The 20,730-nt window shown below is 44.3% G+C and overlaps 1 protein-coding gene across 9 annotated transcripts in view; it reads right to left on the bottom strand.

Annotated features, from left to right (window-relative positions):
• Positions 1–4,894: 4,894 nt before the first annotated feature.
• Positions 4,895–20,730, bottom strand: part of TEAD1 (TEA domain transcription factor 1) — a 261,367-nt gene continuing 245,531 nt past the window's right edge. For 4 of the 9 annotated variants that reach the window (XM_042959706.1, XM_042959707.1, XM_042959708.1 and 1 more), the window contains 3 exons: positions 16,119–16,259; positions 11,596–11,748; positions 4,895–5,637 (listed from right to left, as the gene is read on the bottom strand). In XM_042959706.1, coding sequence (XP_042815640.1) covers positions 5,524–5,637; positions 11,596–11,748; positions 16,119–16,259 — 408 coding nt within the window. In that variant the 3' untranslated portion in view covers positions 4,895–5,523. Of the gene's footprint in view, positions 5,638–10,461; positions 10,556–11,595; positions 11,749–14,372; positions 16,260–20,730 lie in introns of those variants that run through there. The other 5 variants (XM_042959701.1, XM_042959702.1, XM_042959703.1 and 2 more) reach the window with 2 other exon arrangements.

Below are 20,730 nucleotides of genomic sequence, written 5' to 3'. Positions count from 1 at the left end.
AAGTGCGCGCGGTCGTCCGGATGGAAAAGTGAGCCTCCAGAGACTGGACACGAACAGAAGGGGAAGGACGGATCTGTCCACCGGCCGGAAGTCTGCCGTTTGTGTGCAAGTCCCCTCACGTGGACGCGGGGCTGGGTGGTGAGCGGAGGGGACACCTGGGTCGCTGGCACACACAGACAGGACAACGACAGTTCCCGGGGGCCCTCCTCCCGCGGTGTGCCACTGGTGACTGGTGGCGGCCACAGGCAGGGTCCGCGTCGCACGCTTGTGGACAGAGGCCTGTGGTTGGTTACTCATCCTGGTAAACCAAAGGCATTACGGTGATCTCAAAATATTTTTGGTCTCTCTACAAATTTACCACGGCAGCACTTTTCTAAGCTGGAATCTCAAACCAAAGGCACTTCCATGCTAGAGCGCAGAAGGTTCATAAATAGCTAAGTATTTGGTCGTGAATTTAAAAGGCAGCGTTAAAAGTACAATTTGCTTTTCATGGTAAACTATGAAGTTGGAAAACTTTCCATTTTGGTATATACATTGGAGAGTGCGGTCAAAGAACCCACTCATGTTCGGCTTCCGATTTTAGACCAAGTGTGGCCAGTTTCTTATAGAAACGGAGAAAAATGGGCTTACGCAAGAGAAATGAGAACGGTTTTTGCCTGCGTGGTTTTAAATGCTGGGCCAATTTCGTAAATGGGCGTGGAGGGTTGGGTAAGAAAAGGCCGGCGGCATGACTAGGTATCACTAAGGCACTGCTTACTGGAACGCTTTGGCAGCTCTGAATTTAAAACTCCCTAAAAAAGTAATAACAGTAGTAAGAGAAATGCTTCCAGCTTACAAAAGGGCTCACAGTTCCGAGGCAGCCTTTTGCACTGCGCACCCTACATGCAACGTCTCAAAGATTTAAGGCTTTTCAGAAATGACATGTGCAGGGCTTTGCCACAGAAACAGCAACAGAAAGAAAGAAGCAATGCAGACATTTCCTCTCAATGTCACAGGTGTGAACACCAACGCACAGAATTGGTTCTACCCTTCGTTAGGACAGGTGTGGTGTACCAGACAGAGCATATACAAACTTATACAAATTGTATGTACCTGGTTTGGTAAAGTCGACTGTCATCTCATACAATTCAAATAATTTACGGTTGTACAAAAACAGACTGCTAAAGCCGCTACGGTATCGAGACCTAAAGAAGCCTTGGGTTTAAGTCCTCTGGGGACCTGTAACGCCAAGTGCCGGGAACCGGGGCTGCTTTTTTGGCTGGTCTGAGTGTGGGACTTTGCTGCTGGGATGTTTGGCAAAAAGAAATTGGACTCAGAGTCTGGGGCAGGTGAGTTGTCCTCAGGGTAAGTGAAAAGGCTCATCAGCTTTCATATCTGCTTGTGCGTGTCTCGCATAGCTCCAAGCGGACCAGAGGCTCCATGTGAGAAGTAACGTCAGCATGGGGCGGGGCGGGGGGGGGGGGATGCTATTACTCTGGCTGAGGGGGACGGTTCTTAATCTTCCCCCTCTCTTCTGACCTGAGCTTGTGCACACCTTTGTAGGGATCAGGTAGCCTTGAGCACCGGAGAGGAACAACCTCCACCAGGAGAGGCCAAGGATTAAGTGACAAGGTCCCAGAGCCTCCTCATCCTTATCCTGTCATTAACTAGCTGGGTGACTTTCAGCAGGTCACTTCCACTCTGGGCCTCAACTTTCTCATCGGCTAAATGAAAGACAGTAGATTGTGCCCTCTTGTAGCTCAATTAAAAAAAAAAAACCTATCAGCCCTCTTCCAGAACTGGTCCCTCTCTCCTCCATCCCTAAAGATGAAAAGAAGTGTTCCAAAGGCTTCCATAAATTCTAACAACGGCACTGAAGGTAGGGCAGATTGTAGAAGACCAGAGGAAGTTCACTGAAATGATGACAGCTTCGATCAGGAGACCCATAAGCTTCTGAGGAATCATGAAAATAGCCGGAACTTCCTTTCAAGCTGGTACATGAAAACATGGAGATCAAATTCCAAATGCACCTAACATAGAGGTGCAAGTGGATTATCCGCACGATGGCCACCAGCTGCTCCCGACTTCCCCAGGGATGAAGGAAGGGATACTTTGTAGCGAGACAGACTCTGCACTGAAATAGAAGCTCTGAACTGGAAGAGACCTGGACATAATGTCATTTGAGTAATATTCCTACCTGCCTCTTAATGTCCTGAAACAAGGCTCCCAGGAGAGCAAACCTTCTAAGGGTGAAATGGAAGGAAACCAGAAAATCCCAAATATGCTATTGGTGACCTGTAAGACCTAGGGTCGTGCTTCTCAATGGGGGGCAGTGCTGTGCTCCATGGGATACCAGGCAATGTCTGGAGACATTCTGGATTGTGGCAGCTGAGGCAGGGTGGGGAAGAGGCCAGGGATACTGTTAAACTTCCTACAATGCACAGGATAGTCCTGCACAACAAGGAACTGTTCCAAACTGTCCGGTGTTGAGGTTTAGAAACCCTGGCTTGGCATAGCTTAGGCCTTCTGGGATTCTACCTGTTCTGAAAAAGTCGTGATTGTAATTTTAGGTCTCCTGCTAAGATGGAAACAAATGCCAACAGACCAGAGTCTAGTTCTTTAGTGCCTCCCTGTCTAAGCTGTGGTAAATCAGCCTCCAAATTCTCCAGTAAAAGCACATGATGTCCCTGACTCAATCCTGGTAGCAGAGGGTCACCAGGATAGATGGTACCCAAAAGAAAGCTGTAAAGACAGAGGTGTGGAAAGGCTTCTTTATAGTTTAGGAAGCTTTACATATAAAGGGCGAAGACTCTGCTATTAAGGGTGAAAGGCCAAAGACAGATCTGGATTAGGTGTTACTACACAAATCCCACCCCAGCACCTAATTTGAGAGAGATGGAGAGAGGGCCAAGTGTTTGGGTGATTGGGTCAGTGGTTAAGATAGGGAAAATATCTTCCCTGGAGAAAGTTTTAGAAGAATAAGACAAGAAGTAAAATTTTAAAGATCTTAGAAATGTCTTGAGAGCAAAAAGCAATCTTCAAGGATGTTCGTGTAAATGCCCCAAACTCAACCACGAAGGCATTTGGGGGAAGAGGGCACTTGGCGGGATGGCATTAAAGGGCCCAGCCTGTCTCTGTGAGTTCAGCAGACCGGGGTCTGCCCTTCTCTGCAGCCAACAGAACCACCCTCTAGCTGCTCTTCTGGGGTCTGTTTGTGCTTTGAAAAGTAAACCCTCAGGAGCCCTCCTGGCAGCACAGAAGACCCCATTCCTGGGTGGGAATGTGAATCGGATGCCCCTCTCCCTGAATTCTCGGATGGTTCTGGCCATGGCAAGTCATTTACACCCCTCCGTAGGGTCCCGGTCCTGGGTGAGTGGGGTTTCCTTCGAGGAAAGATGCAGGAGACAGGAGCAAAAAAAGCATCCCTGGGAGGGGTGACCAAGAGAAGTCCTTACGTATGATGACCATGGAAGAAGCTTAAATGCTTAGGCTGGAGACCAGATGGAACGGACAACTGGGGCCAATCCTTCCAAGGCCCACTTAGAATCAGAGAATAAATGTTAGTTTCTTTACAGAGGGAAGACAGATCTCATCCCACTGGTGTGAATGAGGGATGTGCGTTGCAAATGGGAAACATTCTGCACTTTCTTCTCTGGTCTTCCCAGGAACCGGTGGCATATGAGTTTGGAACAGGTCAGGCTTGGTCCAGTGTCCTTCCCTCTGCCACAAGCCAGCCACACCCTCATGATCATGACCACCAGACACTAATCAATACACAAGCAGGGCAGGTGGTGGGACAGGGAAGAGGGGAAGTTACTTGGAGGTGAAAGAACAGGGTGTTCATTTTCCAGCTTAGTGAAAAAGTCTTAATAAGGTTCGTGACTTACAGAATTTATTCTACCATGTTAACATATGCCTGGCAAATATAAAAATGTCACTTTCCTCTGGGAAGTTGGGGAGTATGCCCTCTCTCCTTCCCAATGAAGCACTTATGGAAAAATAGCCCAAGACATGTTGGCCACTTCAAACCAGCTGTGCCTGGGCAATGCTTTGGAATATTTGGGTCGGAAAGTCGAATTTCTCCTGGGAAGAGAACCTCCCAAATGAGTCTGTTTGAAAAAGTCAGAGGGCGCTGGGCCTCTCAGACCTCAAACAAGTACTCTGACTTATTGAGAGATGTTGAGAAAACGGATGTCCTGTGAGAATATAGCTAGATCTATGGACACAGATTGAGATATACATACGTATCAGCACCTAGCAAATTGAGTGACACTAAATGTTCAATAAATATGTGTTGAATAACTACACATGTATATGTGTATAGAGGCATACACAAACACACACATACACATATAGTTACAGCAGGTTAATATGCATGTTGGTTCACCAGAAATAATTTATCCACAGGCTGGTGAGGATGCTTGCAAGTTTTCTGGGGAGCAGAGATGCTAAAACTGATGAGCCTTTTACTTGTTTGGTTGATGAAATTTCTCCCAGCCACAGGATTTTCTAGATTTTGCAGCTCACAGTGCAGTATTCGTGCCAATTTTAAATTTTTGTTATTAAATTTCAGTGGTTCAAACATTTACTCATCTTTATAAAAAATTTGGTTGTCCATATAAAATATAACTGCACACACAAGACTATAAACATTGTACGTTTAGATTTTCAGTATTTATCTACTTATTGCAAAAAGAGCCATCTTTTTTTTTCATTAAATAATCATCACATTAGTACAATACAATTTTATATTTCTTAAATATACTATATATGTTAAGGATAAGGGGTGAAGTTTTCTTCCTTTGTAATACCTGTTCAAGAGTTTAATGGATTAAGAGATTAGTTTTAACCTTGAGGAAAAAAAAGTACAAATTTGTCTCATTAGAATATTTCTACCAAGCATTTAAGGCTATATTTTAACATTTGGTTTCAAAAAAGAAAGGAAAGTTTCATTTAAAAAATAATTTAGTGAATTACATTCTTTCATAACTTCCACCCTAATTAGTTACAAAGATAAGTCTAAAGATTCTTAGTTTTGTGTACTAATTTACATTTATATTTAAAGATTAATTTTACTTGTATCTTAAAACAAGAATTTTATGTTGGAAAAAAAAAAAGAACTAAATACATTTGTATAAAGGCTGTAAATGTCCCATGGCAAATGCTCTGTCTCAAATTTTTTCTACCACAATTAGAAACAGGTCTCTACAGACTGAGACCCGGGTTCTTAAGGTTCATCCTTCCCCAAAAATTGTGGGCTGTGGATCTGAAGGACACATAGAAACAACTCGATTTCTCTTTTTACAACTGTACCAGAACTTCACAGCTACGATGATAGTATGAACACATGAAAAATGACTTCACTCAAACAGGATTTAGAAAAAGTCAGGGTGACCTCGGGGCCAGGGCACCCCCCTGTGTGGTGAGGTTTACAGTCAGTCATTCAGTAATGGAGAGAGAGTGTGTGTGCGCACATATGTGTGTGTGTGTGTGTGTATGTGTGTGTGTGTATATACAGATGTCTATATATATAAATAACCATGTTCAGTCTTTTACAAGCCTGTAAATATGATGTTGTGCTCCATGTTCACTATTTGAAACTTCAAATACACAGGCCATGCAGAGAAGAGTTTCTTGTGTATCCCTGTTTGTTACCACCTGTTAAAAAAAAAAGCATATATATATATATATATATATATATACACACACACACACACACATAGACACATACATACAGATAGAAAAACTCACATGGATGAAGACATACTCCACCTATACCACGACAACTAGGATTTGCTTGGAGAGGAACAGTCTCAAGTCCAGCAGGTAGACTGTTGGAGGTGTTCTGGCCTGATTCTGCCCTCTCCAACAAACTCAGGGTATTCTGGGTCTGACTTGAATCCTATGTGAACTTAGGTACCATGTGTAAGAAATACCTTCCGGACAGGGCCTCACCCATTATCTGGGTCCACAAAGAGACCACAAGAATTAGTGTGGGTTTTGGGGGAGGGTCAATTTCTTGACAACGAAGACAATTTTCTAGCAGTCTGTCCCACGAGACGGGTCATTTCCCCTAGGAAACGCCTCCCATCTTGTACCTAAACTTTTACGAGGTTGGTTTCACAAGGGCCAATGATAGACATGAGCCCCACGAATGCCCTGCTCACCAATGTTAACCAGCAGTGCTGGGACTCAGTAAAATATGTGCTGAGTAAGGAATGGTGGAAGAATTTTGTCAAAGGATCTTTCTTTTCATTTTTCATTCATATAGGCTTTAGCTTTCGAAATGTACTTGAAATACTCATCTAGTTCAATACTCATCATCTACTTCCCCTCCTGGTTGAAGTCGCTGGACTCCAGCTCTCTGTTCTTCTTGCCCATGGTCTCAGCCTGCGTTCCTATCTTGAGTGACCGGATCTGACCCAGGTCCCTGCGGCCCCTCCCTACTTCTCAGAGCCATTATCACAAGGGACTTTCTAAAAGCCCCTTGCCTTCAAACACTTGGAGTCTGAGGGCCTAGTCCAGTGCATCGGGGGCCCCGTCCCCAGCTCTGTCAGGCTGCTTCACCCATGTTGTTTCCCTTGCCTTCTCGGTATCCAAGGGTATGGTCTCTGACTGATGACTAAAGTCTCACAAACTTGTAATTCCCCATCAGAGCACACGGTACTGTCTGTAAGTACACACAGATTTGTAAGATTTTTTTTTTTTTTAATACCCATGTCATTCAATGGGTTATAAATTCCTGAAGAACAGGGACCATGTTGCCTAATAACTAGTCTGGCACACAACAGCCATTTAATAAATATTTGCTGAATAAATGACAATCCACATAATAGCCAACATATAGTAACTGCTTAGTATACATCTACTCAGTATTAAATGCTTCATACACATCCGTCTCATGTAATATTATAATAACTCCATGAGTAGGTGCCCTATCAGCTCCCCTCTGACAGAGAGAGAGGCAGGGGAGTTAGGTGATTTAAGGTTATACAACTGTCAGGGCACCTGGGTGGCTCAGTCAGTTGAGTGTCTGACTTTGGCTCAGGTCATGAACTTGCGGTCATGAGTTCGAGCCCCACATCGGGCTCTCTGCTGTTAGCACAGAGCCTGCTTTGGATCCTCTGTCCCCCTCCCTACGGCCCTCCCACACTTGCACTCTCTCTCTCTCAAAAAAAAAAAAAACAAAAAAAACAACTTGATAGTTTGAAAAAAAATTAAGGTTAGACAACTGTCAACTAAGAAACCCAGATCTGATTTTGAAGACCTTTTTTCTAATCATTAAGCGATGCTGCTCTAGACAAATGAATTGATACAATAATAGATTATCTACATTTATTGTTTCTGGGGAATAAAGATTTTTTTCAATATTGGTACCCACCTGCTTTCCTGGTCTTATTTCCTGCCTCTTCCTTCACAGACCAGACTCCAAGTATGCAGGCCTCTTATCCTGGAAACCTCTCTCCCTCTCTCCCCATGTCCAAAGAAATGCCATGTCCTGCCTACGTTTACCTCCTGAACAGCTCTTGAATCATCCCGCTCTCTACCGCCACAGCCCAGGGGACCAGGCAAGCACCCAGACTCCCCTACCAGGAGCTACCCTGGCTCACACATTCCCAGGGACACACAGCAGCCACAAAACCCCTGTAAGTAATATAAATCTGACAACAACACACTCTTGCTTAAAAACTCCGATGGCTGAGCAGACCCCGCTCGGTCTGGCTGTTCCCGTGGCTGTTCCTACCTGGCTGGCTCCCTGGGCTCCTCCCTCTCTCCACGCCAGCCACACCCCCCATTTCCAGTCCTTCCACTTGCCTGCACACCTGCAGTGCCCTTCTCCACCCTCTCCGCCTAGTCACCCGGAGGGTATGCCTCAATGGTTTCTTCCTTTGGGAAGCCTCCCTGACCAGGCAAATGCTCCTGTCTTGTGCTCTCGTGGCACCACGTACCTCCCTCTGCCAGCCAGCAGCCACCGTTTGGTTTACATCCGTTTTGTGATGGATCGCTTGAGGAACCCCTGCCTCTCTCAGGAGCCTCCAGGACGGCTGTCCCACCCCATCTAGGTCACATCCCAGCACCTAACACTTAAGTATGCACCTGCCGAAAAGCCCTTTGCTTGGTAAATCTGCAAAATGTCTGTTTATCCATCAAGGCAACTTAAACCTCATCTTTTAACATCTCTGGGAATTCTCCCACCTCATTCCAACTACAGGTAACTGCTCAGGTAGTTAAACTACTCTGTATGTCCAGGTGTCTGTTTCTCAAGGATACTGCAGCCATGTAATGTACAAAGGTATTGTAACCGTCTCTTTCCCCTACCAGGCCAGGATTTACTATCGGAAAGGGACTGTGTTATATTTGTACTGTATTCTGGCAGCTAGTACAATCTCTCCATAGTTTAGCTGAACAAATGAAAATATTCTCAATGACCTTTGAGGTGAAGCATACAGATGTGAGCATTTTGTTTGTAAACGGAGGAGGAAACTGTTTAGAGACTTTAAGTAACTTACTCAAACCAAGATCATAAAGTAGAGTTGGATCTTAAACCCCCATTTTCAGACTCCATGATCATGAAATAACCTGCAAAGTGTCTTTTCTATCATTTTAAGTCTCAATTTATGTGTGTCCTTAGCTCTGTGACCTCAGAGAGGCCTAACATTCCTTATCCATAAAATGGGAATAAATATGACCTTGTAGTTCTGCGGTGAGAATTTCATAATACGACATCTACAAAAGATTCAGCACTGTGCCTGGAACCTCTGTGATTTACCTTACCTTCTCGCAAACTTTCTGGGAAAGAAAATGTCCTATTTGGTTTTTTTGTTTTTTTTTTAAAGTAGCCTCCAGGCCTGACGTCGGGCTTAAACTCACAACCCTGAGATCAAGTCAGATGCACTACCAACTGAACCAGCTAGGTACCCCCAATGTGTCCTATTTAGACTTGATGATTGAGATTCAAAAGGAGGAAAGAAAAAAATGTCCCTACCAACGTGTATGTATGTCTGAATATACCCCCAAAGAGGACAAGAACGCTTGGCCTATGATTCAGCTACTGTCTTCCTCAGTCTGGATACTGTCACTAAGGCCTTCCCTTTACGGGTTCACCTCAATTTCTCTATCATCCTGATGAAATCAGAGTCTAGCTCACCAGCCAGTAAGGTCTGGGATTGATCTTGCTGACAGAGGTTTTGTACCCAATACCTGGTAAAATACCTGCCACTGTGTCCAGCAGCTGCCAGCCTGCCGTATTCCTACACCCTTCCTGGGAGGAAGAGCTCAGAAGTACTATTTCTCCTTTATTTATCAAGGAGAGGATGTGACTCTCATAATCCAGGCATACTGGTTTAATTTCAGCTTTTCTAAATGCTAAAATATTATTTCTGGCAGACATTTATTGAGAGCTCCTAGTTCTTCACAGCAAAAGGATTTATTTAGTGGTTTAATGATACATTTTGGAAATTAACATAATATGGTGTGTTTTCTGAATATCTAAGCTACTGGAAGTCACGTGTTCTGAAAGAGTATTACTAGTATTCATGAGTTTGGTGGCCAACAGATGCTTTTAATTTCTTCTGGGCCTGATTTTTCCCAAGCTATGCTCTGTGAGGTAGGGTTATAGGCAACGAGGACATATTCCTTAACATGCTGGAACAGACCTTAGAACTGGTTTGTAAGAATGCCTAAGGCTGCTTCCAAGAGAGGTGGGCTGGCCCATTCACTCAAGAGAGTTTGGGTTAATTCGTGAGGCTATTCAACGTCCACCCCAAGGTGCCACACTCACCTTTTGCTCATCTGAGCACAAAAGTCACCTGTTCTTAAATAGCAACAGGAAGCACCTATACGACAGGTGCCTGCCAGCAGCCCAAACCGTGAACTGCTCAGTTTTTGCCAAAGACCATCAGGGAACACGATACTAGTAAATAATAGTTATTAAAGAACAGGCTTTCCAAACTCTCCCTCAGGTTGCTAGTTTCTCGTGGACACGCCTGAGAATCCACGGAGATTCCCTCTCAGGAATAAATGAAAATTACATGCCAAATGATCTGTCCGCCAATTGTATGCCGATCACGTGTCTGTGAACTCTTGAGGCTCTCTGTGGCTCACTTAGCCATCCCCTATAGTGGGTCTCAACACCTGGGAAGCTGTAAAAATGAAACAAAACCAGGATGCTGGGCCCCACCTCCAGGGGTTCTGATTTTATTTATCTGAGATGGGGACCAGGCCCCAGAATTTTTAAAAGCTTCCTGGCTGAATCTGATATGCAGAAGATTCTAATTTCTAAACCTTTATTTACTCAGTTCTTACATTTGGTGTGAAGAAGCTGGCTCCTACTGGCTTCTGAAAGTTGAATATTAAGGAAGTTCATGAACTGGACAACCACTGGTACTCTGAAACTGACCACGGAAATGGGCAAAAGCTAATAAATCAAGGGTTTGGGGGAAGGTTGCGGAACAGCCGCCTTCTTTTTTTTTTTTTTCCCCTTAAAGTAGCACACCATTGACTGAGAACCCTGGTTTCAAAGGATCCAAAAACTCCTGGTAAACAACTTCTGCCCTAAGTATTCCAGTTTTTCATCCTAGAAACAGAGCAACAAAGCAGGCCTTCAGAGGGCTGAATATTTGACCACAATATCGTCTTGCTGCCCCCTTTTAGCACAACTGTTTCCAAGTTCTGTTTTGGCATTTTTCCTTCAGTTACATCAAGGAATGCTAACTTTTTCAAAAATGAGCATTATGAAACCCACTGCTGCATATTTTATAGGCAGATTTTTGAGGACAACACTGTTCATACAACCTTCCCAAGTCTCCAAATGAAGCCTCCATGGGAAATTTGTTTTAAAGTTAAATCTGAGGGGACCCTCCCCCACTCCCCAGCACTGCCCAGGGGAACCAGAAACTTCTCGCATCGTGGACCCTGAGCACCACTGTTTTCACTTCCCCTTTTAGCTGCCCACGTTTTGACCATACTTTTCAGCCTATGGAGAATACTTCCTCTGCCCTCTTCCTGGTCATGACATTCTATTTTAATTTTCTATTTCTTGTGGTACTGAGGGTTTATGTTTTGCTGTCTTAAGGTATGTTATCTCTTTTAAAGCCTTGCAATCCTTCATGAAATGAGTCAAGGTGTATTTGAAGGACAAACCCACGGACTTTACAGTTTTGGCCTCATTTGAGATTTGCAGACAATGCTTCTAGGATTCGCACTTGGCTGACACCGGTATTACCCAGGGAACTATAAAAAATATTCATGCCTGGGTTCTATTCTCAGAGATCCTGATTTAACTGATCTAGGATGCAGCCTTGGTGTCAGGCTTTTACAAGTTTTTAAGTATTTTAAAAGTTCTCCACATCTTTCTAATGTGCAGCTGGAGTTTAGAATGTAGGGACCATAGTTTTTACTACCCATTTGAATTCTAGTTTTCCCAAGCTTCAAAAAGCTTAGCCCAGCCCAATGAAACCCCGTCTCTTCTATAGACCTGAGCCCATGCTTGCCCTGGATGCTGTGGATTCAAATGGTAATTGATCAACAGCCTGGTCACCTCCCCTGGCCCGGCCACCTTGCTGTCTTTCCCCACCAGCTGGGTCTGCCCCAAGAGGAAAGAGGCAAAACAGTTACCAATAAAATTGTGAAGTTTTCCAAAACACTGTTCATCATATATTTCTCTGGTAAGTGTTTGAGCTTGTGGATGAAGTTAATCATATATTCACACATCGGGGAGCGGTTTATCCGGTACACAAATCGGCCATTCTCAAACCTCGCATACTCCGTCTGTGAGGGAAAAAGGAGTTGAGCACTTTTACACTTCTGACTTCAAGATACATGAAAAAAGCTATTGCTGCCTGCAAAAGCATTTTTCCTTTTCAACATGAATCATCCACTAGATGCTGTACTATTTATGTAGTTTACTTAATTAAAAAAAAAAAATCCTATTTCCAAACTGAATGCCATACTCAGAAATCCAGGATTTTTCTGGAAATTAAAAAAACAAAATGTGTAAACAGAATAGCTTTAAAGAAGCGTTGTACAGGTCAGAAAGAAAAGAAAGCAAAGGTTGGAAAGAAATATAATCACCTACTTAGTGATTTTCTACCTGGAAACCTGGGAGAGCGGGCCCAGCCAATGACAATTCTTCAAAGAGCCCAGAGAAAATCCTCCGTCACTGTTATAAAGGCCTCACAGCCAACAACCAATGCAGCTAACTTCTCTACCTTGGAAAAAACTACTTAACACGGATCATGAGCTCCTGACTGTGAGTTATTTATGTCTTTAATAAAAAAGGAAAGAAAAAAAAAATACTGGTATTGAAGTTCCCACTGAAGCACTCAGAAATAAGAAACACACCCCTAGATAGCCTTGGATCAAAGAGGAATTAAAAAGGAAATTACAAACTATCTCAAGAATAATGAAAAGGAAAATCCTTTACATCAAAACTTATGGGACCCGATGAAGCTATACTTGGAGGACACTTAATGATGTAGCTTCATGAGTTCATCATTAAAGACGAAAAATTATAGAACTAAACCACATCTTCGATTAAAAAAAAACCCACAAAAATAAACCCAAACCACAAAGAAACCAAAGAAAACCCAGAATAGGAAATGAATAAAGATAAAAGCTCAAATCTATGTTAACAGAAATAAGAAATGGAGACAGAATAAATTTTAAAAAGCTGGTTCTTAAAAAGCCAAAATAAAATAAAGCCTTCACAAGGTTAAGGAAGAAAAGGGACGAAACCACAATGACAGTAGAGATTGGGAGATTTGTAAAAGGTTACTTCACATAACGCTGTAAGGCAAAAAGCCGTAGAGGAGAGGATGCTTTCCCAGCAAAACTTAAACTACTAATACTGAACCAAAAAATAGGAAACTCCAATAGCTCAATTGCCATGGAAATGCCTAGAAACTTGTTTAGAGATGAACCCCTGAAAAAGGCATAAAGACCACCTGGTGTGATGGCTGAGTTTTATGGAACTCTTAAGGAACAACTGTTTTCATTGTTATGGAAACTACATCAGACCAGGTGTCCCAATTCTTTTTAGGAAATCGATGGACACGGAGAGACTATAAAGAGGAAAGGTGATTACCACTTATGAGATGCAAAAATCTTAACGTAAAATAGCAAATGGAACACATCAGTGCGTCCAAAGTAGGACTTTGTTCAGGAATGCTGTGGTGGCTCAAACACAGGACATGCATTAACTCGTGATGTCCACGAATAGGAGAAAAATGATAGTAAGAGTTGCTGAACAGGCATTTGGTAAAATATTGCAGCTGTTACTAATAAAAACCCTCAGTATGACAAGAACACAAAGAAAGCACTTACATATAAAGACCATTTATAAAATCCAACAGTAAGTATAACCCTAAATGGCCAAGCACCAAATCCATCTCTATGAGCAGCAGTAACTAACTATACAGGGATACTCACCATCCTATTTCTTTTTACAGGTGTGCTGGAGGTTTTAGAAAATGGAAAGAAAGCGAGAAAATAATAGTAACAGAAAAGTGGCATAAACATTGGAAAAGAAGAAATAAAATAAAGCCGCTCTTTTTGCTGCTGCTATGACCACATAAGTAGAAAATCCAAGAACCTAGGGGCAAAACCCAGTAGAGATAAATAAGGGAATATGGCAAGATGGCCAGATAGAACATATTTTTGCTAAAACCAAGAACTTGTCTCTCTTCTGGTAATTAAAATCTAGAAACAGGAAATAGCATTAACAAATTAATATAAATTAACGTATATGTAAAAACTACAAAATCTTATTAAGATAAGTAAATGGACCTGCAAATACGTCCTTCACTGGAAAGACTTAGTACTGGCAATGTATCAGTTTATCCCCACATGACATATAAATCCAGTACGATTATAATTACATTGATCAAAAGGTTTTTGGCTTTCTTTACTTTTTTTTAAAGTGATCTAATTATTTGGAAGAATAAGTGCTGGTTATCTGCCTACAAAATATATGGATAAGAAGAAAAGCAAGATCGACTTGCCTTAGCAGGTGTAAGAACATACAATAAAGCCCGTGTAATCAAATCAACATGGTAGAGGGGGACAAGGAGAGATAAACAGGGTGGAATCAAACAGACTCCAGGAATGGCTCCCAGGATATGCAGGACCTTAATAGGGGTACATCTAAGATCTACTCAGTGGGAAAAGGATGAATCGTTTAATAAACGGGTTTTATTTTATCTTAAAAAAATCTTTTTTAATGGTTTTTTTTTTTTTTTTTTTTTTTTGAGACAAAGAGAGACAGAGCATGAGCAGGGGAGGGGCAGAGAGAGGGGGAGACACAGAATCTGAAGCAGGCTCCAGGTTCTGAGCTGTCAGCACAGAGCCCGACATGGGTCTCGAACTCACAGAGTGTGAGATCATGACCTGAGCTGAAGTCGGACGCTCAACCGACTGAGCCACCCAGGCGCCCCAATCAACGGTTTTGACACAAACGCCTGTGTATTTGGAAGACAACAGAAGCGGACACCCATCTCACACCAAATGCGGAAATACATTCGAAATGGATTAAACGCTTAATTACAAAACTCCACCAGCACTCACGTTACCTTCTACATGAAAACTCCTGGGATTTCAGTCAAAGGCAACATTTTCCTGCTCCCTGAACTTTATATACAGCTTTGGGTATGAGTTTGGAATCTGGGAAACAGAGTAACTTGTCTGGTTCATCTTGTGCGGGCAGGTGGTCCATCTAGAGGTGAGCCCTGACAATTCGGCTATTCAGCAGCAATGCTGCCCACGAACATTCCACGTTGCCAACCACTGACCAGTAATGGTGCTTCCTCTTGCTCGGAGGAGATGGGAGGTCATCTGGCCGTAGGCCTCCCAGACCTGTCTCATTACACGGTCGGTCACCTTCTCACCTCCCCTCTCCTTGGGCTTCCCAGACATGCGTTGGGCTCGTTCCCCAATTCCTTCAGCCATTTTTGTCCTCTGCTCCTCTGCTGGTGTGTCCCTTTCACTCACTCCAGGGCTGGCTACTGCTCCCACGCCCTCCCTGCACCAAGCCCTCCATTCCCATAGCTTTAATTCCTTAATGCTTAGGATTCCCAACTGGTATTCTCAGTCTTCCAAATTCCAGTCTTGCATCTAGAATCATCCCCTGACTACTTGCTTTTGAATACCTTACTTTCTAATCTCTGCTCATGGCAGCGCGGCCCTTGCAACCACAAAATGTGTGACCTTTGGTTCTTCCTCCTCATTAGTATTTAATATCTGGTGAGTCTCTAAGTTCCATTCAAAATGTTTTACTGGATTCCCACTGCTGCCATGTTCATGAAGCTCAGGACGCCTCAGCTGACATCGACCATCTAGTCAACTCCCTTCTATCCACTCTGGCCAGTGTAACCTCCTCAACACCATCCACAGCATGCCCCTCCTGTGCTCAGGAAGCCAAAGGCTGTGCAGCAGCCCAGATCCTCATCGTTCGGCCCAAAGTCTTCAAACCTCTCCTCCCGCCCAGGGCATCCTCTCTCTCCTGCCTCGGCACCAAGTCTGGCACAGTCAGGCTGGGCCCTGGGGCCTGCGAGCTCCAGGACCGCCATGACGGGTGGACCGGGTTAACGGGCAGAAGACGTCGGAAAATACAGCTTTACGTGGAATGTCAACCGCAAACATTCACACAAAGCAACCCACCCTGCTGAAAAGAACACACGTTTTTTGAAAGGGAGGGAGGTATGCAACAGGAAAACTATGAATAGGTATTCGACCCCAGTTCACGCTGGAATCTGTCTGGAACAATGAAAGGAGTAGAAGGGGCAGAAGCACCCGCACCAGGCTTGAGGTGTCCGGGTTTTAGAAAGCAGGTGCTATTTACAACGCCCGGAAGTGCCCTCGGACCTAGGGGCGGGGCCTGTCTGTAGCAGCTTCCACACCAGGGCACGGAACACTGCTGGCCACACAAGGCAGGGCCCCTGCAGTCGGGGAGGGGTGGCGTGGGGGCTTCTTCCACTTGCTTGCAAATCGCTGTGTCTTTTTAGAAGTGACAGGGAAAAGAGGTGAGAGAAAGGGGGAGAAGGAGGAGACACCAGAAAAGTAAAACTCTCTGCCCCGGTGAAAGCTGAAAGGAAGGTAGCAGGGTGCCCCCGAATGAAGGCTCTGGTCTGCAGATGCCCACTTACCTCTACTTTTTCTACTACTTGCTTCCCAAAGGAGCACACTTTGGTGGAACAGGTGACTGTCATATTTTCAGAACTCTCATACTGACTGGTGACACCATAAAAGGCCCCAGCGTCATCCTGAATATTGCAGTTTAGGTCGGCCTGTTGGAAAGGAAACGGAGGTGGGGGTTATTTTCTCTTTACAGGAGTCACGGCAATGAGCAGTGACGGGGGGGGGGGGGGGGGGGGGAGATCTCCAATCCTTCTGGCCGAGCAGAGGGCGGGGGTGGGGGGCAGGGAGGTGGTGAGGTGATGCTGATCTAGAAACAAGTTCTGCAGCCCACTGGTCATTTTTTGAAGAGAACACTAACTCCAGCAATCTTCCCGTGAAATGACAATGGTACACGCATCTATTCAGTTTGCTTTCTTGCGTCCAGTATAGAATAATACTCTATCCTTGTTATAAAGGATCCAGGAGGTCTCTGAAATATGTGCAGAAAGCAGTGTATGCCCTGGGCTCACATTCACTGACCTGGAGACAGATTTTTTTTTTTTGATTTTTTTAATGTTTATTATTTATTTTTGAGACAGAGAGAGACAGAGCATGAACGGGGGAGGGTCAGAGAGAGGGAGACACAGAATCTGAAACAGGCTCCAGGCTCTGAGCTGTCAGCACAGAGCCTGACGCGGGGCTCGAACTCACGGACCGCAAGATCATGACCTGAGCTGAAGTCGGCCGCTTAACCGACTGAGCCACCCAGGCGCCCCAGGACCTGGGGACAGATTTAAAAGAACAGGAGATCTGCAGCTGGCTAGTCACTTGTTATACGTACAAAAACAGAACCTTCATTACAAATGACAGCATCCAGGAGGGAAATGGCTCCTGTTCAAGACTGGCTTGCAAAGATGCCAAGTCATTGGTAATTCCCACTCATTTAAGGTATTGTAGGATTACCTACTGTGTGAGGTTTATGCTAGACACTATACAGGACCACAAGTGAGAGGTATGTCTTAAAAGAGCTACAAGGGACATAGAAATACTACCATGTCAAAGATGCTCAGAGTTCAGACAAGGGAAGGCATTACTTTCAACCAGGGGTATTACTTACGGGGTGGTTACAAAGTGAACATGCAGAGATGGGTTTAGGGGACAGTGGGGGTAGAAGCAGCCTAGGGTGCCTCTTTCCAGCTGCAGTGTTAAGGACTGAGGCCACCAGGAGCAGTGAGTTTGGAAAATGCAACCAGGACCCAGGCCATGGAGGGCTAAAAAAAGGGGTGTGGATTGCATGCTGCAGGAAATGGGGACCCTTTGAAAGCTCTGGCACAAGAAGGTGCTGTGAACCGAGCTGTGTTTCAGGGATCAACGTCTCAGTGCGGTCTGGTGTCCACTGTGGAGGGAGGCTGTGAGGCCACTGCAGTGGCCAGACCACTGATTGACAGCTCCCTCCCCTCCGGTACCTTGTGATCTGCTATGGCACACCAGGCACTGGGTGGGGAGCTGGGGATCAGAGTAAGCACGAGCTGGGCCAGTCCCTGCTGCCACGGGCTCACAATTTAGCAGGGAGGACATCACCCTAGGGATGAGCACTCCTGAAAGAGGCATCGAGGGCCATGAGAACCAACTTTGGGGTCAGGGAAGCTTCTGAGGATGATGCAGCTCAGATCCAAAGACGGTAGGAGAGCTGACGTAGGCGGGTGAATGTGTCCTGAGAGAGTGTGGACAAGGTGCACAGAACCAGAAACAAGGCCACGAAAAGGCTGGGATGAGAGAGGGTGGCAGGAGAGGCAGGAGGGTTTAGGTCTTAGATCCTAAAACCAAGGGATGCAGGAGTTGTAAGTGCCCAGGACGGGCACAGTGACAAGTTATGGCTGGATCTGAGTTCCTAAAAGGCACCCCAAACACAGCATGGAGACGACTCTGGAAAAGTGAGAGCACAGGCAGAGACAGGTCAGAAAACTGTCAAAGTGGTCCGGACAAGGGACGGTATCTGCACCACTGTGGGGGCTAGAGAGAGACAGGTGGACCGGACTCATAAATGAGACCACAGTTTGTGAGGTCTGGCACATTCTGACCAGCTGATTCTCAAACCCTGACAGGCAGTAACCACTAGGAAGACCTGAGTCATCCTATATATATTTTTAATGAGGATCTGCATTTGAATTGAATATCAAGACAGTGTCCCTTTCCTTAGGCAAAACTGCAGATTTCCTGGCCTCAAATAAAAAGAACCATATGCTTTAAATTCCCCCTTTTTTCTTACATGCCAAGAAATTCAAAGCTAAATTCAGTGCTCAACTACAGTAATTACCTGTCCCAGGTATTTCTAATAGCAACTAACAACCAGCGTATAGCTCCTTTTACTGGATTCCAATCTGCTTTTACTTGTACTTGTCCAGGTTTATATTACCCATAAATTTAGTAACACTCCCTCACATTCTGCCATTTGGAATTATATGGTGCACAGATAGTAAATAAATAAAAATACCCAAGTGTACATTTTCAGGTTTTTTGCAGGTTTGACGCTTGACTCCGCGAAAAGAGCAGGTTAGCAAGAAACGATGATGTCTGATGCTGACTGACATCTATGCCCAAGCTCTCTGGGTCTACTGAGCTCCAGCCTCCAGAGGAGAACGTTACCAACGAGTCTCAGGCATGCGGGAGCCCAGAATTATATCTAGCTTTCTACCTGCCATGTGACGTGCACGTGGGCCCGCAGGAACCACTGCCTTGTTCTGCCACCAGCTGAGGACATGAGGCTCTGAGAAGTGGCTCAGGTATGTTTCAGTGGTGGGATTTATGCTCTCACAGTCATGGTATAGTTTGTGCCAACAGGTTTTAGTATTTTTCTGAAAAAAGTAAAAACATATATGTGGTAAGTAAAAAAAAAAAGAAAGAAAAAGAAAAAGAAAAAAAAGAAAGAAAATAAATCAAACTGGAAAAAGAGTGTACATTTTATTTCTACCCCTGAACTTGCCAATCTCTCCACTGGTGATCAGTGTTTTCCAAGCGTCTTTTTGGAGAGAGTTAGCACTTAGATAAGCAAGCACACACCTGCCCTCTTTTTTGCACAAAGAGTGGCACTCTTCAAACCTTGCTTTAAAATATATATACACACACACACACACACACACACACACAGTTGGGATGCCTGGGTGGCTGAGTTGGCTAAGCGTTCGACTCTTGATTTCGGCTCAGGTCGTGATCTCACAGTTCATGAGTTCAAGCCCCATGTCAGGCTTGGTGCTGACAGTGTGGAGCCTCCTTGGGATTCTCTCTCCCTCTCTCTCTGCCCCATCTCCGTGCTCTCTCTCCCAAAATAAATAAACTTTAAAAACTAAACACAAAAAAATACACAGCTACATCTTAGAACTCATACAGTACTGATACGGAAATAATCAGTTTTAAAAAGACTAGCCATTTAAAAACGTGAGCAGCCTCACATTTTCGTAACTGCATACTATTCCATTACCCAGGCACAGCATAATAATTACTGCGTGCTCTACTGATGAATAGTTCGTTGCTTCCCAACATGGATACAATAATGAGTTTATGTGCAGCAGGAAAGGTACATTAGAAATTACTTTTCATTTCCTTTCCTTCCATTTAAAAAATTTTCCAGCACTGAAAGAGTTTCAATGGGCTATAAATAAACTGATAGTATTTGAGTTACAAAGAAACTCATTGTTTTTGACACAATCGGGTTGTTTTGAAAGACTGGTGAACAGTCAAAGGCAGTCTGGTGTGAGGAGCGAAGTATAGGGAAGGTGGTCAACGAACAGTTAAAAGCAGTCTGATGTGACGAGTGGAGAGAAGTATAGGAAGGAGGTGGTTAACGGCACAGGCAACTGGGTGGGTTACTTTATTTTAAAAAAATTTTTTTTAATGTTTATTTATTTAAAAAAAATTTTTTTAACGTTTATTTATTTTTGAGACAGAGAGAGACAGAGCATGAACGGGGGAGGGTCAGAGAGAGGGAGACACAGAATCCGAAACAGGCTCCAGGCTCTGAGCTGTCAGCACAGAGCCCGATGCGGGGCTCGAACTCACGGACCGTGAGATCATGACCTGAGCCGAAGTCGGCCGCTTAACCGACTGAGCCACCCAGGTGCCCCAAATGTTTATTTATTTTTGAGAGAGAGAGAGAGAGAGAGAGAGAGCGAGCGAGCAGGGGACACAGAATCAGAAGCATGCTCCAGGCCCCAAGCTGTCAGTCCAGAGCCCGACACGCTCAAACTCACAAACCACAAGATCATGACCTGAGCCGAAGTCAGAAGCTTAACCAACGACTGAGCCACCCAGGCACCCTGGGTTACTTCTTTTAAACTACCAACCTCTACTTATGTCAGTGATATGACCAGGAGGGAGGTGTCTTCAGAACTGCACCTCAGCTCCCTAGGCACAAGACTTTCTTTTCTGCCCTTTTTTTAAAAAAAATGCTCCATTTTTTTACTTTATTCACTTCACTGGCATTGATGATGCAAACTAACTCAGACATTTAAAATCTAAAGCAAACATAGAAACAAACGCACAAAATAATCTGTCTATATATAAAATTTAAAAATGTTTGGAATGGTATCTGCCATAATGTGATGTTAGCAAAACTGCTGGAAATGTCCACAGCCTCCCGTGTCT

This window comes from Panthera tigris, chromosome D1, assembly GCF_018350195.1.
Source record: "Panthera tigris isolate Pti1 chromosome D1, P.tigris_Pti1_mat1.1, whole genome shotgun sequence".
NCBI classification, from domain to species: Eukaryota; Metazoa; Chordata; class Mammalia; order Carnivora; family Felidae; genus Panthera; species Panthera tigris.
This window is presented reverse-complemented; position numbering and strand designations above follow the sequence as displayed.